Source organism: Chanodichthys erythropterus, chromosome 2 (assembly GCF_024489055.1).
Source record: "Chanodichthys erythropterus isolate Z2021 chromosome 2, ASM2448905v1, whole genome shotgun sequence".
In the NCBI taxonomy this organism is placed as follows: domain Eukaryota; kingdom Metazoa; phylum Chordata; class Actinopteri; order Cypriniformes; family Xenocyprididae; genus Chanodichthys; species Chanodichthys erythropterus.
Genome location: NC_090222.1, coordinates 35831131 through 35847934, shown reverse-complemented (window position 1 = coordinate 35847934; position 16804 = coordinate 35831131). Strand labels below are relative to the sequence as shown.

The 16804-nt window shown below is 41.0% G+C and overlaps 1 protein-coding gene and 1 long non-coding RNA gene across 2 annotated transcripts in view; one reads left to right on the top strand and one right to left on the bottom strand.

The window, feature by feature from the left end:
* The window catches only part of LOC137037175 (collagen alpha-1(XXVIII) chain-like), a 35149-nt gene that overhangs the window by 15787 nt on the left and 2558 nt on the right, over positions 1-16804 (bottom strand). Inside the window, exons 3-13 of the mRNA XM_067410990.1 lie at positions 15558-16123; positions 11809-11829; positions 6429-6488; positions 6298-6351; positions 6167-6211; positions 6052-6078; positions 5884-5928; positions 5748-5792; positions 3434-3487; positions 2856-2924; positions 7-75 (exon numbers count right to left, since the gene is read on the bottom strand). Of these exons, the coding sequence (XP_067267091.1) occupies positions 7-75; positions 2856-2924; positions 3434-3487; positions 5748-5792; positions 5884-5928; positions 6052-6078; positions 6167-6211; positions 6298-6351; positions 6429-6488; positions 11809-11829; positions 15558-16123 (1055 nt within the window). The remainder of the gene's footprint in view (positions 1-6; positions 76-2855; positions 2925-3433; positions 3488-5747; positions 5793-5883; positions 5929-6051; positions 6079-6166; positions 6212-6297; positions 6352-6428; positions 6489-11808; positions 11830-15557; positions 16124-16804) is intronic.
* Positions 2491-15847, top strand: LOC137037195 (uncharacterized). Its single transcript, XR_010897264.1, has 4 exons — positions 2491-2941; positions 14242-14355; positions 15532-15674; positions 15746-15847. It is a non-coding gene; the product is annotated as an uncharacterized lncRNA (long non-coding RNA).

The following is a 16804-nucleotide window of genomic DNA, read 5'->3' as shown; positions in this document are numbered from 1 at the left end:
ACTTACAGGTAGACCTGGCTGACCTATGCCAACCTGACCTAGAGGACCTGGTCTTCCTGGGTTTCCTTTGTCACCCTAAAACAATCACACCTCAAATAACTATAAGATTGAATAAAATACACTGCATGTAGGCGTTTACATTGTGATGAACAAGAACATCAACATATTAAAACCTCTGGAACAGGAAAGTACCTTGTTGTAACTTATTTATTTAAAGCCTCCAAATCACAGCATCCAATAGAAATAGAAAAGAAAAACCACAATTGAGATCTCTTTTATATATTGAGATCTCTTTTATATATCTCAATCATTTCTCTTTTGGCAGCAATGATATTAAATCGAAAGCAAATGAAGACTTTAATTTGCCTTTGGAGACACTGTCACCAGTAATTTCACATGTGCCCCCTCAAATCTGTGCCAAGACACTGTCACAAAGACACAAGTCTTTAGTTAAATGTAAGAGATCTTCAATTAAACCCAAACATTTTTTTATTCAAGTCTAAATCTTACTGTATTTCAATTTGTTGAAATTGTATGTCTTGTTTGTTTCCATTTTTCGTTCTCCTCTAATTTTAGAAGAAACATCCAAAACTTAGTCTAAAATCTGAGACTTGAGTGTTGATACTTAATTGAAACAAGTGAAAACCCCATTAAATCTCCTGAGTTATGAAAGAGCAACATCTGAACGATAAATGTTCCTCTGGGATTAGAAACAACAGTAATGCCTGTAATAATTACACGACCGTTCAAAAGTTTGGGATTTGTAAGATTATTTAATGTTTTTGAAAAGTGTCTTATGCTCACACTAGGGCTGCATTTATTTGATCAAAATACAGTACTTTGAAATATTATTACAAATTTAAAAGAACTGTTTTTGATGTATATATACAGTGGGTGCGCAAAGTATTCAGACCCCCTTAAATTTTTCACTCTTTGTTATATTGCAGCCATTTGCTAAAATCATTTAAGTTCATTTTCTTCCTCATTAATGTACACAAAGCACCCCATATTGACAGAAAAAAACAGAATTGTTGACATTTTTGCAGATTTATTAAAAAAGAAAAACTGAAATATCACATGGTCCTAAGTATTCAGACCCTTTGCTCAGTATTTAGTAGAAGCACCCTTTTGATCTAATACAGCCATGAGTCTTTTTGGGAAAGATGTAACAAGTTTTTCACACCTGGATTTGGGGATCCTCTGCCATTCCTTCTTGCAGATCCTCTCCAGTTCTGTCAGGTTGGATGGTAAACGTTGGTGGACAGACATTTTTAGGTCTCTCCAGAGATGCTCAATTGGGTTTAAGTCAGAGCTCTGGCTGGGCCATTCAAGAACAGTCATGGAGTTGTTGTGAAGCCACTCCTTCATTATGTTAGCTGTGTGCTTAGGGTCATTGTCTTGTTTGAAGGTAAACCTTCGGCCCGGTCTGAGGTCCTGAGCACTCTGGAGAAGGTTTTCGTCCAGGATATCCCTGTACTTGGCCGCATTCATCTTTCCCTCTATTGCAACCAGTCGTCCTGTCCCTGCAGCTGAAAAACACCCCCACAGCATGATGCTGCCACCACCATGCTTCACTGTTGGGACTGTATTGGACAGGTGATGAGCAGTGCCTGGTTTTCTCCACACATACCGCTTAGAATTAAGGCCAAAAAGTTCTATCTTGGTCTCATCAGACCAGAGAATCTCATTTCTCACCATCTTGGATTCCTTCAGGTGTTTTTTGGCAAACTCCATGCAGGCTTTCATGTGTCTTACACTGAGGAGAGGCTTCCGTCGGGCCACTCTTACATAAAGCCCCAACTGGTGGAGGGCTGCAGTGATGGTTGACTTTCTACAACTTTCTCCCATCTCCCGACTGCATCTCTCGAGCTCAGCCACAGTGATCTTTGGGTTCTTCTTTACCTCTCTCACCAAGGCTCTTCTCCCCCGATAGCTCAGTTTGGCTGGATGTCCAGCTCTAGAAAGGGTTCTGGTCGTCCCACACGTCTTCCATTTAAGGATTATGGAGACCACTGTGCTCTTAGGAACCTTAATTACAGCAGAAATGTTTTTGTAACCTTGGCCAGATCTGTGCCTTGCCACAATTCTGTCTCTGAGCTCTTCAGGCAGTTCCTTTGACCTCATGATTCTCATTTGCTCTGACATGCACTGTGAGCTGTAAGGTCTTATATAGACAGGTGTGTGGCTTTCCTAATCAAGTCCAATCAGCATAATCAAACACAGCTGGACTCAAATGAAGGTGTAGAACCATCTCAAGGATGATCAGAAGAAATGGACAGCACCTGAGTTAAACAAATGAGTGTCACAGCAAAGGGTCTGAATACTTAGGACCTTGTGATATTTCAGTTTTTCTTTTTTAATAAATCTGCAAAAATGTCAACAATTCTGTGTTTTTCTGTCAATATGGGGTGCTGTGTGTACATTAGTGAGGAATAAAATGAACTTAAATGATTTCAGCGAATAGCTGCAATATAACAAAGAGTGAAAAATTTAAGGGGGTCTGAATACTTTCCCAACCCACTGTATCTTAAAATGTAATTTATTCCTGTGATCAAAGCTGAATTTTCAGCATCATTACTCCAGTCTTCAGTGTCACAATGATCTTTCAGAAATCATTCTAATACACTTATTTGCTGCTCAAGAAACATTTCTTATTATTATCAATGTTGAAAATAGTTGTGCTGCTTCATATTTTTGTGGATTTTCAGGATTCTTTTGCATTTACTTGAAATCAAAATCATTTGCAACATTATAAATGTCTTTCCTGTTCCTTTTGATCAATTTAATGCATACCTGCTGAATAAAAGTTTTTTTTTAAGTAAGTCTTGTTGAGAACAACTAGCTGAAAAGTTTACCTTTGGACCAGGGAATCCAATTCCAATATCTCCTGGTGGACCAGATGCACCAACCGGCCCTCGATCACCCTAGGAGTAAAATGTAGGTCAGTGATTAATTTGGACATCATCTCCACATAAATTTAAAATTCACATAAATTTAAAGATGATATATTTGCTGTTCAATACTATAAACCTCATTAATCTTGGATGCATGTCGCAATACAACTTTTAGTATTAACATCCTACTATTAGCGTGAGGTACTGTATGGTGAAATGGTTCAGTACACATTTTGATCACCCAACTCATTCTCTCATGTATGTTCCAAATGACATTTACAGAGCATAAAGGCACCCCTTGTGTCTGGCAGTTTAGGGGTTTTTGCATTTGAATGTGCTATTATATATTTGTCAGATTTCAAAGCACTCTTTGTTAAAACCTCCTGATTAAACATGAGGCGAAATCTGCATTTAAACTGACATGGAAACATCCCTAAAATGTAAGTTCTTTACCACCCAGACATCTGTCTCTATTTAAAATATCAAAAATATCAGTTACAGACATTTCACTGGCAAAGAAATGGATGATATGATCATACTTTGGGTCCTGCTTGACCCTCATGCCCCCGGTCTCCTGGAGGCCCTTTCAAACCCTGGTAAAATAAAGAAGAAACATGTTAAGATTGGTCTTGCACTTTCATGCATTTTTTTTTAATTAAAGTTTTTTAACAATTAATCAGCCATATGCCTATTATAAACCATAGGTTGATATGGCACTTTTAGGCAGATGTAGATGCCTGTTAAACTGTGCTAATGTGGGTTCTGAAGGACCTTACCCAGTCAATCTGAGCTATTCAGTCTCTTCACTAATCCCACTGTACAAAGTCGCCCTCGGAAAAAGAAAACTATCCTGCCAGCTTGGATTCACTGCTTTACATGTGTACATTAGTTTAGGATTACGAGCGATCTGCCGATCACATTCCATAAGTGCAAAGCAGGGAAACAGCCATGGCCTGCCATGATCACCACATTTATGTGATGAGACAATGGGCCCTATCATACACCTGGCGCAATGCCACTGCAGGTGCGACGCAAGTGTTTTTTTGCTAGTTTCAGCCCAGACGCAGTTATCATTTTCACGTCCAGTACCCACGTTGTTTAAACGGCAAATGCACTCGTGCCCATCTGTTCGCCCATGGGTGTGCTGGTCTGAAAACGAGGTGTGTTCAGGTGCATTGTTGCCGTTTTGCTATTTTGAAGCAACTGAAAACGACTGCGCCACTGACCAACAAAAACCTGCTCTAAAGTCAATGCCGCAGTATTTTGTTTTTGTTATTTAAAGGGCGTGTTAGTAATATGCGCCTATACGCAGGTGCACAACACGCGTTCACTCTACTTGTTACACACACAGCAGCAAATAAAAGGATTACAGTGTAAAAGATTATTATTGTGTACATAAAGATAAAAATACCTACATGTCATAATGGATAGTCATTGCATGTATCAGAATGACCTATTTGCAGTAATGACGAATGAAATTGGCTAATTATTTGACCAATCGTGGCAATACACATGTTTTTAAACTGACTCGTCAGGTTGAGGGTAGCTATATTCTGCCATGTAAATAGCAATCCGGCATGGTGCAGGCACACCTGGCTTTTAAAGGGAATGGGAGATGACACTCTGATTGGTTTATTGGACATTACGCCCAAAACACACCCATGACTCATTTGCATTTCTGTTTTTGGTTGCGTTGTGAGTATTTGCAGCGTGCGACTATATTTGGTTGCGTTGTGAGTATTTTCAGAAGTTTCTGTATTTGGTTACGTTATGAGTATTTGCAGCAGTTTCTGTATTTGGTTGCATTGTGAGTATTTGCAGTGTGATTCTGTATTTGGTTGCATTGTGAGTATTTGTATTTCTGTTTTTGGTTGCATTGTGAGTATTTGCAGCGGGTTTCTGTATTTGGTTGTGTTGTGAGTATTTGCAGTGTGTTTCTGTATTTGGTTGCATTGTGAGTATTTGCAGTGTGTTTCTGTATTTGGTTGCGTTGTGAGTATTTGCAGCGGGTTTCTGTATTTGGTTGCATTGTGAGTATTTGCAGTGTGTTTCTGTATTTGGTTGCGTTGTGAGTATTTGCAGTGTTTTTCTTTGTATTTGGTTGCATTGTGAGTATTTGCAGTGTGTTTCTGTATTTGGTTGCGTTGTGAGTATTTGCAGCGGGTTTCTGTATTTGGTTGCATTGTGAGTATTTGCAGTGTGTTTCTGTATTTGGTTGCATTGTGAGTATTTGCAGTGTTTCTCTGTATTTGGTTGTGTTGCGAGTATTTGCAGTGGGTTTCTGTATTTGGTTGCATTGTGAGTATTTGCAGCGGGTTTCTGTATTTGGTTGTGTTGTGAGTATTTGCAGCGGGTTTCTGTATTTGGTTGCATTGTGAGTAATTGCAGCGGGTTTCTGTATTTGGTTGCATTGTGAGTATTTGCAGCGGGTTTCTGTATTTGGTTGCATTGTGAGTATTTGCAGCGGGTTTCTGTATTTGGTTGCGTTGTGAGTATTTGTAGTGGGTTTTTGTATGTGGTTTTGTTGTGAGTATTTGCAGCACATGTGTTTTCAAACTGTTTTTTTATTTTTTTATTTGCTGGTGTTTTTTCTATTTGCATGTGTTTTCTTCAGTTGCAGCACGTTGAGCTCTCTCTGCAACCATACATAAAGGAATATACACAATCTTTAGGCCTACTTAAGACTCATACACAGATTATTCACATAATCAAATGAAATAATCAGTTATTAAATAAGATTCATCAAGTGATAAAGAATGAAAATACAGTTACTGTTATGCATCATAAATTCAGCTGAAACCTGAAATGTGGCATATAATATGTCATGTAAAGAGGTAAATATTTATACTGTGCCTGCTCTCCTCTGGGGCCCCTCAGCCCTGGAGGCCCTTCAGCGCCCTGTGAAATGAAACATAAAATTGAATCGATCATATGTGACATATTTCAGAACAATAGTAAACTGTACAACAGTAGGCTACAGAAGACTTACCTTATGTCCCTTTTGCCCTGGTGGTCCACAATTACCTTGAACCCCCTAAAACATGACTCAAAACTTTAGTTATTTTGTATATATACTTAGGACAACACATGGAAATATTAACCAATTAATTGCAGTAACCCAAATGCATATGCAGATGATAAAACTTGGATGTTTTACCTTATCACCTTTGAACCCAGGTCTTCCCTGTGGATGAGGAACCAGGAACAGTGTTAGTCAGAGAATAAGTAGTAAGACAAAATATATAAACTGACCATATGAAGATGTGATGTACCCCTGGACCGTTGATTCCTGGAAGACCAGGTGCTCCTGTTTCCCCCTGTACCAATGAGTCAACAACAATAAACTACAGATCTAATAATCATAATTCCTTTAAATAAATATGGTAATTATTTTCACTCTCACCCTTGAGCCTTTTTGACCAGGCGATCCTTCATAACCTTGATCTCCTTTTTTACCCTAAACAAAATAGAGTTTTCCTCATAAATGACACCAGTGAGGGAAAATGGCCTCAATTCCATGCGAGTGATACTCACAGGAGGTCCTGGAGGACCCTGTTCACCTTTCTCACACAAACAAACCGGTGGTCGTGGGCACTGACAAGAGAAATACAACCAACAGGTAGTTTGCAATCAGCATTGTTCAAGTTGAGTTATCATTTTTGGTGTGAAATGCTTTGAGAGTGGATATGCTTTGAATAAAGTTGGGCACATTTATACAGGGGTGGACAATGAAACTAAAACACTGGCCATTATAGTGTTGGAGGTTTCACACCTATATATATGCGCAGCCTCATGGCCAATCTTCATTGATTTTACGTTCCATCAGTAAGAGCAGGGTGTGAAGGTTGAATTATCAGAGAAATAGCACAGCTGTACATAAAATATTGCAATTCACACAACATAATTGGAGTCATATCAGAGATCAAAAGAGGACCAATGGTGCATGTCTCGCTGGCTCATCTGTGAACAGGACAGCAAGTCATTTTGGTGTATCGAGAGCTATGGTATCCAGGGTAATGTCAGAATACCACCATGTACTGTCGGATGAAAAACATTCAACAGGAGTAAGTGTCGACGCAAGAGGAAGCTGTCTGAAAGGGATGTCCAGGTACTAACCCGGATTGTATCCAATAAACATAAAACCACAGCTGCAGAAATAAATGCGCACCTCCTGTTTCCACCAAAACTGTTCATCTGGAGCTCCACAGAGTCAATATTCATGGCCGGGCTGCTATAGCCAAATCTTTGGTCACTCGTGCCAATGCCAAATGTTGGTTTCATTGGTGGAAACAGTCTTTCTCAAAGAAACTCAAATCTTGGGCTGTGAACAATGTGAAACTGTCACGGGAAATGAAGACTGGATGCAATAGCAAGTTAATCTCTTTAATAGAGCTTCACGCCAAGCAAGTCAGACAAACACACAGTACGGTAAACACACAGACAGCAGGAGAGATGGTAACACAGGGACTTCGATGGGCGGTGACTGTCCATGGTGAATGGTGATCCGTGAGGTGAGTCCGTGTGATGATCTGTGAACGTAATCCAAAACGAGTAATCCAATGAAACAGACAGGAACAAGAAACAGCGACGAGAAATCCAACACAGGAACAAACAACACGAGAAAGACACGGGACAAACACCAGGACTCCAAACAACGATCTGACAAACATGAGACGAAAGACAAGGCGTTATATAGGCAGAAGTAATGATACACAGTGATCCAGAATGTCCCTAGCCGGTACCCAACTTCTCTCCTCTGAACCGTAACCTTCCCAGTCCACCAAGTACTGGAATCCGCGTCCCCTCCGCCTCGAGTTCAGAATACGATTAACCGAATAAGTAGGTTCCCCGTCTATGAGACGTGGCGGTGGAGGAACCGGCGCCGGCGGATTAAGCGGTGAATGAAAAACTGTTTTAATTTTGGACACATGGAAGGCGGGATGAATCCTCCTGTACGTTCAAACGGAGAAAGGCCCGTAGAAGACACTGGTAACGAGTTGTGAGCGTACTCAATCATAGAGAGTTGTTGGCTCCAGGAGGAAGGATTCTTGGACGCCAAACATCGCAACATTCGCTCTAAATCCTGGTTGGCTCTCTCTGTCTGACCATTGGTCTGGGGATGGAACCCAGAGGAAAGACTAACCGTCGCCCCCAGCAACTTACAAAATTCTTGCCAGAATTTGGACACAAATTGGGGACCCCTGTCAGAAACCACATCCACCGGGAGGCCATGAAGCCGGAAGACATGATCAATGACAGTAACCGCTGTCTCCTTAGCAGAGGGTAATTTGGCTAAGGGTATAAAATGGGTCGCCTTCGAGAACCGGTCCACCCGGGTCAAAACAACCGTAAACCCTTGGGAGGGTGGGAGGGCAGTCACAAAATCTAGCGCGATATGGGACCAGGGTCTCGAAGGGACAGACAGCGGTTGGAGTAACCCATCTGGAGGGGGTTGGAAGTCTTACCAGTAGCACAGACCGAGCAAGCCAAAACAAAATCGCGAATGTCGCGAGCCATACCTGGCCACCAGAATCGTTGCTTGACCAAAAATCTGGTTCGATTAACCCCTGGATGGCAAGCCACGTTAGAACAATGACCCCACTTGATGACGCAGGAACTTGACTCATCCGGCACAAACAAACGGTTCGGTGGGCATGCGAGCGGAGGCGTTACCCCTTCTAAGGCCGCCAGGACCTTCGATTCGACCTCCCATGTAAGAGTGGAGACCACTAATGTCTCGGGAAGAATACATTCGGGAGTAGACGGGCGTTCGGAAGGATCAAAAATGCGAGAAAGAGAATCGGGCTTGATGTTTTTGGTGCCCGGGCGGTATGAAAAAAGTGCCCACCGAGCCTGCCTGGAATTGAGTCTTTTAGCCGATCGTATATACTCTAAATTCTTATGATCAGTCCAAACGATAAAAAGGTACCCCTGAACCCTCTAACCAGTGACGCCACTCTTCCAACGCTAATTTGCCTGCCAACAACTCTCTGTTACCAATATCATAATTGCGTTTGGCGGGAGACAAGCGATGAGAATAATACGCGCAAGGGTGCATCTTGTTATCTGAGGGAGAACGCTGGGATAGAACTGCACCTACCCCCACCTCCGACGTGTCGACCTCCACCGCGAACTGACGCGATGGATCAGGGGCTATCAGAATGGGGGCCGAAACCAAGCGGCCCTTCAGTTCGGCAAATGCAGCCTCTGCTGCATCTGACCACCTGAAGGTAGTTCTGGGGGAGGTCAAGGCGGTCAGAGGCACGGCTAGTTGGCTGAAATTGCGAATAAAACGCCGGTAAAAATTGGTGAACCCCAGAAACTGCTGTAGGGCCTTACGAGAATCTGGACTTGGCCAATCCACCACAGCCTTAACCTTGTCAGGATCCATGTGAATTCCCTCAGACGAGACGATGTACCCTACGAAAGAAACAGATTGTGCATGAAATTCGCATTTCTCCGCCTTGACAAAAAGCCCATTCTCTAGCAGCCGCTGAAGCACTCGTCTGACATGTTGAACATGTTACTGGAGAGACGATGAAAAAATCAATATGTCATCCAGGTAGACATATATGAACTGATCAACCATGTCTCTCAACACATCATTGACGAGTGCTTGGAAGACCGCAGGCGAGTTGGACAGCCCGAAGGGCATAACCAAGTATTCAAAGTGCCCTCTAGGGGTGTTAAAAGCGGTCTTCCACTCATCCCCCTCCCTGATGCGGACCAAATAATATGCGTTTCTTAAGTCCAATTTAGTGAAAATGGACGCTCCTTGCAACCTCTCGAAGGCCGAATACATCAACGGCAAAGGATAAGTATTCTTTACCGTGATGTTGTTCAACCCCCGGTAATCAATACAAGGCACAAAGATCCGTCCTTCTTCCCCACAAAAAAGAACCCCGCCCCCGCTGGAGATGAGGAAGGGCGGATGAACTTGGCTGCCAGAGAATCAGAAATATATTTCTCCATGGCCTCCCTCTCGGGAACAGATAGAGAATACAACTTTCCTTTAGGCGGAGACTTACCCGGAACTAAGTCTATTGCACAATTGTAGGGACGATGCGGAGGAAGAGAAGCAGCTCGGGACTTACTGAACACCTCCTTCAGGTCAAGGTACTCCTTGGACACGTTAGACAGATCCACCGCCTCATCCTGCAAAACAGAAACAGACACCGTGGAACAAGCAGACAATAGACAAGACTTGTGACACTCGGTGCTCCATTCAGTGATGGTTCCAAGTTGCCAGTCGATGCGAGGGTTGTGTTTGGTGAGCCAGGGGTGTCCAAGAACGACAGGTGCATGAGGGGAGTCCATGAGGAAGAACTGAACTTCTTTTGAACGGTTACCGGAGGTGATGAGGGTGATGAAATCCGTGGTGTGGGAGAGACTGGGAAGAGACTGTCCATTGAGTGCGTTGACTGAAATAGAGTGCTCAAGGGATGATTTAGGAATTCCATGTTGTCGTGCAAACGTGATGTCCATGAAACTGCCCTCCGCCCCAGAATCCAAAAGTGCGCTACAGGTGATGTCGTGTGTAGCCCGATAGTAGCCTCGAGTTTACTATCGGGCTTGGTCTTTTACCGGGCAGTTTCTGATGACGTGTCCTGATGTCCCGCAGTATAAGCAAAGACCAAGGGACCTCCGCCGCTCCCGCTCCTCCCGAGAAAGCCGAGCTCTCCCTACCTGCATGGGCTCAGGATCGGGTGCTGGGCTAACCACATCCACCGGGCTGACAGGAAGACCGCTGTGCCTCTCTCCAGACTCCACTGGTGACTCCACTCGTCGGAGGCGGGAATCAACTCGAAGCGTTGAACTCGCTGCATCCATGGTTGGTCAGATCATTCTGTCACGGGAAATGAAGACTGGATGCAATAGCAAGTTAATCTCTTTAATAGAGCTTCACGCCAATAAAGTCAGACAAACACACAGTACGGTAAGGTATGGTAATGGTAACACAGGGACTTCGATGGGCGGTGACTGTCCGTGGTGAATGGTGATCCGTGAGGTGAGTCCGTGTCCGTGTGATGATCCGTGAACGTAATCCAAAACGAGTAATCCAATGAAACAGACAGGAACAGGAAACAGCGACGAGAAATCCAACACAGGAACAAACAACACGAGAAAGACACGGGACAAACACCAGGACTCCAAACAACGATCTGACTAACATGAGACGAAAGACAAGGCGTTATATAGTCAGAAGTAATGATACACAGCTGCCGCTGATCAGTGATCAGCGGCGACGCCCACAGAGAACAATCAGGTGACACACCCCACAACCCACACACAGAAAACAGAAAGACACAGTGGATCTGCGAACCGTGACAGAAACGTATTGTTCTCTGATGAGTCCACCTTCACTGTCTTTCCTACATCCATGGGAGTTATGGTGTGGAGAAACCCCAAAGAGGCTGAACACCCAACTGTTGCTGCCCAGAGTGAAGCATGGCGGTGGATCAGTGATGGTTTGGTCTGCAATATCATGGCATTCCCTACTGTGCTTGATAAGCGTCACTGAAAAAGGACTACTGAACCATTCTGGGTGACCATGTGCACATAATGTTTCAAACATTGTACCCTGAAGGGAGTGCCGTGTATCAGCCTGATAATATTTACTGCATGTATGCGAAGAAAGTTGGATACAATATATATCCATCTTTATGTAAATCTGTATGATTATAAATATGATTAAATATTAAATATTATTTATAAATATTATTTACATTTTTTTCAACAATCATGCAGCTGAGATGTACTATATAGTATTTGTTGTTTACATAAGTGTACTGTATCTGGGTAAAGTTGGATATACTTATAGTAGTTTTGCTGTAATGCAATGACATTCAGACATTTTATGACTAAAGTGTTTGAATACTTTGAGGGCCACTCTTTTTGATGGTTCAGTACTTACTTCATTCTTTGCGATTATTTCCTAGGGGGAAAAAATGAAAAGAGAAATAAGAATTAGGACACAAATCTATGACAGTACCAAAACAAGTCCAATTTATTATGTGGGAAGCTTTATTATGCATTTCTAAAAGACCCGTATTGTGTGATCACAGACAGTGCTTGACATTTCGTGAGCGGCAGACCCTTTCTTCTGTGTTCATATGGAAAATCCCTCACACACAGATTTGATTCACCCACTGATGTGTGGACCACGCTTCAGGATAGCAGACCATACGCTAGTTACTGTATTTGGATCTCAAACCCTCACAAATAGAAACTTTTAGAGCATCCATTTTCTGACCCAAAATAACAGCTAGGCTGTAAAAAAGAAAAGAAATTTTGTTGTGCAGAGATAGAAGACTGTGAGTGGCAGGTTTTTTTGCATTTGGCAAGATGTTTTGAGCAATTATTAGCATGTTGCAGCCCACGTGCATTAGAGTCAAATCGATTTATCGTGATTAATCGTAATTAACATAAAAGTTCTTACATAATATATGTGTGTGTATTTTATATATATATATATTATAAAAATATATATAAACACACATATAATATATATAATACACATATATTATGTAAACACAAACTTTTATGTTAATGCAATTAATTGCAATAAATCTGCAACGAGGCGTCACTCGAAGTGGGATCCATAAACAGGCTTTTATTAGAATCGTGGTCAAACAGGCAATGGTCAGACACCAGAAAACACAGTAACGGAGAGCAGACACAGTCGTGGTTAATAAACAAGCAGTAGATCAGGGCAGGTGGAGAACAATCACAGATCAGAAACAAAGCAAATAGTCCAAAAGGCAGGCAGCAGAGAATCATAAAAGGGGAACAAACTGGGTCACAACAGGCAGGCAATACAGGAATAAATGCTCAGAAATGCAAACCGTTGTAGTACAAGAACTCGCAAAGAGGAATCGTGAAAAATCAGTTTATATAGGCCAGTGAATGAGCTGCAGCTGAGCAATGTAATGCCAGATATGGGGCTGATGGGAAATGTAGTGTGTATGTCTAAGGGTCAGTATTCAGGTGAGGGAGCCCTCTGATGGCCAGAGGAGGGAATCATGGAGTTCGTCTCTGTGACAAAATCGATTTGACAGCACTAATTAGAATATTGGTTAAGTATTCTGGGTAGTTGCTAGGTGATTTCTTATTGACCCAAGTCACAGGTGTGTGTTTATCAGCATTTTACATCATCTTCAAACATGGCAATTCATAATTTAGAAATAGAATTATCCGAAACTCTATTTAATATGTTTTTTACATGGTTTTAAATGTACAGTGAACTATGCAGTGCATTGAAACCAGAACTGAGTGACCATGAGCAAAGATCACATACTAATTAGCATTACCTGGTAGTATGCTCACTGAAAGTAAAATAGTAAATCATTGACAAACTATTTTCCCAAATGCATTTTTATTTTTAATGTGTCATCATTTACTTAATATTTATGTGTTCGAGAATGCAAAATTTCTTACTTCGGAGTATTAAAATAATTTACTGAGTTTGTTGTTGTTGTTGTTGTTGTCTGTTTTAACATTTCCCTCTTTAGTTTAGTTTAGTTAACTAAGTCGAAGTTATCAAAATAAAATTGAAATAAAAAAAAAAATATTACTAATTGTTAGTAATATATGGTTAAATATAGTTCCGGTACCTGATTCTAATTGGCTGAGCCGCGTTCGAAGCTGTTGTAAATTACTCTACAAACTAACACCTGTGACCTAATTAAAATAAATACTTTTATGGAACAACCGTTTTATAAAAGCAATAAGCCCATAATAATAAAAAGCTAAATGGTGTTATTAGGTACAATATATATAAATATAAAAAAAAAATAAATAAATAATTAATTATAATAATATTTTCATACTTTGTTCTGTTGCACAAGGTGATTTTGTGTGTTTGCACTGAAGCCCATGGAATCATGATTTAATTTGATTCAAAATGCAAAATGCTGATGTATCTTAATAGTAACTGAACACTGCAGCTCGTGACGACACATTGACGTCCTAAGACACGAAATAATCGGTTTGTGCGAGAAACCGAACAGTATTGATATTATTTTTTATCTCTAAAACACCACTATGTCCAACTGCCCTCTACATCCGGTTGGTGAGGTCAGAAAACACGTTCTGATGACGGAAGTGATGTCTCGCGCTTAGCTTCAATGAGTGCTAGAGATCACTGCCATTGTCAGAGCGCGATCAGACCTCACTAAGCGAATGCTTAAGGCAGTTGGACATAGTGGTGTTTTAGAGGTAAAAAATTATATAAATACCGTTCAGTTTCTCACACAAACCAATCGATTCATGTCTTAGGACATCAATGTGTCGTCACGAGCCACAGGGTTTAATTTGGATTTGTCTGTGCATGTTTTTTTGACTCTAGAAGTTCCCATTGCCATGCATTATACGACTGACAGACGGCAACGGTTGGAGTTAAAAATCATCATTTGTGTTCTACTGAAGAAACAAAGTCACCTACATCGTAGATGCCCTGGGGGTAAGCAGATAAACATCAAATTATCATTTTTGGTAACACTTTACAATAAGGTTCATTAGTTAAACATTAATGTATTAACTAGCATGAACTAACCATGAGCAATACATTTGTTACTGTATTGTATCTTCGTTAAAGGGATAGTTCACCCAAAAATGAAAATTTGATGTTTATCTGCTTACCCCCAGTGCATCCAAGATGTAGAGGACTTTTTTTCTTCAGTCGAATGCAAATTATGATTTTTAACTGCAACCACTGCCGTCTGTCAGTCAAATAATAGCAGTGATTGGGAACTTGAACAATAAGAGTCAAAAAAACTTCCATAGACAAATCCAAATTAAACCCTGCGGCTCGTGACGGCACATTAATGTCCTAAGACACGAAACAATCGGTTTGTGCGAGAAACCGAACAGTATTTATATCATTTTTTACCTCTAATACACCACTATGTCCAACTTTGTTCAGCTTCCGGCTAGTGAGGTCAGATCGCGCTCTGACAATGGAAGTGATGTCTCGCGCTCATTGAAGTATATGGGCAAGACATCACTTCCGTCATCACAACGCGTTTTTTGACCTCACTAACAGGAAGCTGAATGAAGTTGGACATAGTGGTGTATTAGAGGTAAAAAATGATATAAATACTGTTCGGTTTCTCGCACAAACCGATTGTTTCGTGTCTTAGGACATCAATGTGCCGTCACGAGCCGCAGGGTTTAATTTGGATTTGTCTATGGAAGTTTTTTTGACTCTTATTGTTCAAGTTCCCAATCACTGCTATTATTTGACTGACAGACGGCAGCGGTTGCAGTTAAAAATCATAATTTGCGTTCGACTGAAGAAAAAAAGTCACCTACATCTTGGATGCACTGGGGGTAAGCAGATAAACATCAAATTTTCATTTTTGGGTGAACTATCCCTTTAATGTTAGTTAATGAAAATACAGTTCATTGTTTGTTTATGTTAGTTCACAGTGCATTAACTAATGTTAACATGATTTTAAGAATGTATTAATGTAAGTGTTGAAATTAACAAAGATTAATAAATAATGTATAAGTGCAGTTCATTATTAGTAGTTCATGTTAACTAATGTAGTTAACTGTGTAAAGTGTTACTATTTTTCTTATAATGTGATGATTATTATGAATAATTATGATGTCTGATCTTGCTAAACCTAACAAGGCTGACAAATGAACTGAATGCCTCACGAGCTGCTGCAGGAGCCGTTCTTTCAGTTTGGGGTCAGTGAGGCTGTGGGAGTACTGCTGGGCTGGGCTGCTCGCTACGTCCCGCAGTTTGGCACTGTTCACGTTGTTCTTTGCCAGGTATGATAAGCTTATTGTGAAGATCTTAATTTTGTGGTCTTTGGCTTCTGTGACCGCCCTCATGATGTCAGGATTCCGCGGATGATCGCTGCCGTCGGTCATGAGGAGAGCCACCCGAACACTCTGCTCCTTGGTCTCGCTGGTGAAGAGCTGAGTGGCGTTGGATATGGCATATGTCGTATATGTTCCATGACCGATGTAGGTGGCATCTGTCAATCTGCTCAGGAACAAGTCAAGGTCCTGCCAGTCCCTGAAGCGTTGGTCAATATGCACTGAGCTGCTGTAGTAGATGAGCGCCAAACGAGTCTTCAAATGCCAGTCAGACACCTGCATCTGCACCACCTGCCTGCTGAAGGAGCGCACGAATGCTTTCTCTTGATCAAACAGAGAGCCCTTTGCACTCTCTGAACTGTCCAGGATGAATGCAATCTCTAGTTGACATTCTAACTCTGAAATGAAAGAAGCCATAAACTCTTTACACATACCATATTAGGCTATATACAAAAATAAAGGTTCTTAAAGGGATAGTTCACCGAAAAATGAAAATTCTCTCATCATTTGCTCACCCTCAAGTTGTTTCAAACCTGTATACATTGCTTTGTTCAGCTGTACACTAAGGAAGATATTTGGAAGAATGTTTGTAACCAAGCAGATCTCGTCTCCCATTGATTATTATAGTAGGGGGAAAAAATACTCAATGGGTAGTCAATGGGGGGTAAGATCTGCTTTGTTACAAACATTCTTCCAAATATCTTGTGTGTAGAGCTAAACAAACATTTATACAGGTTTGGAACAATTTGAGGGTGAGTAAATGATGATCATTTTTCAGTGAAATATCCCTTTAATGGCATCACTGGGAAAACCGCCTTTTGGAACCTTTATTTTTAACCCATTATGGTCTTACATATGAAATAATAGCCAGAAATATATTTTTTATGGAACAGTTTATTATGAAAGCTTGTTTCTGCTACTGAATAAAAAAAAGGTGTGCGACTTTTTATATCACATTATACGTTTATTATTACATTATAAAGTCAGAATTGCAAAAATAAAAGTCAGAATTGAGAGATAAAAAGTCGCAAATACCTTTTAAATAGTTTTTTTTTTTCCTTGGCAGAAACAATATTCCA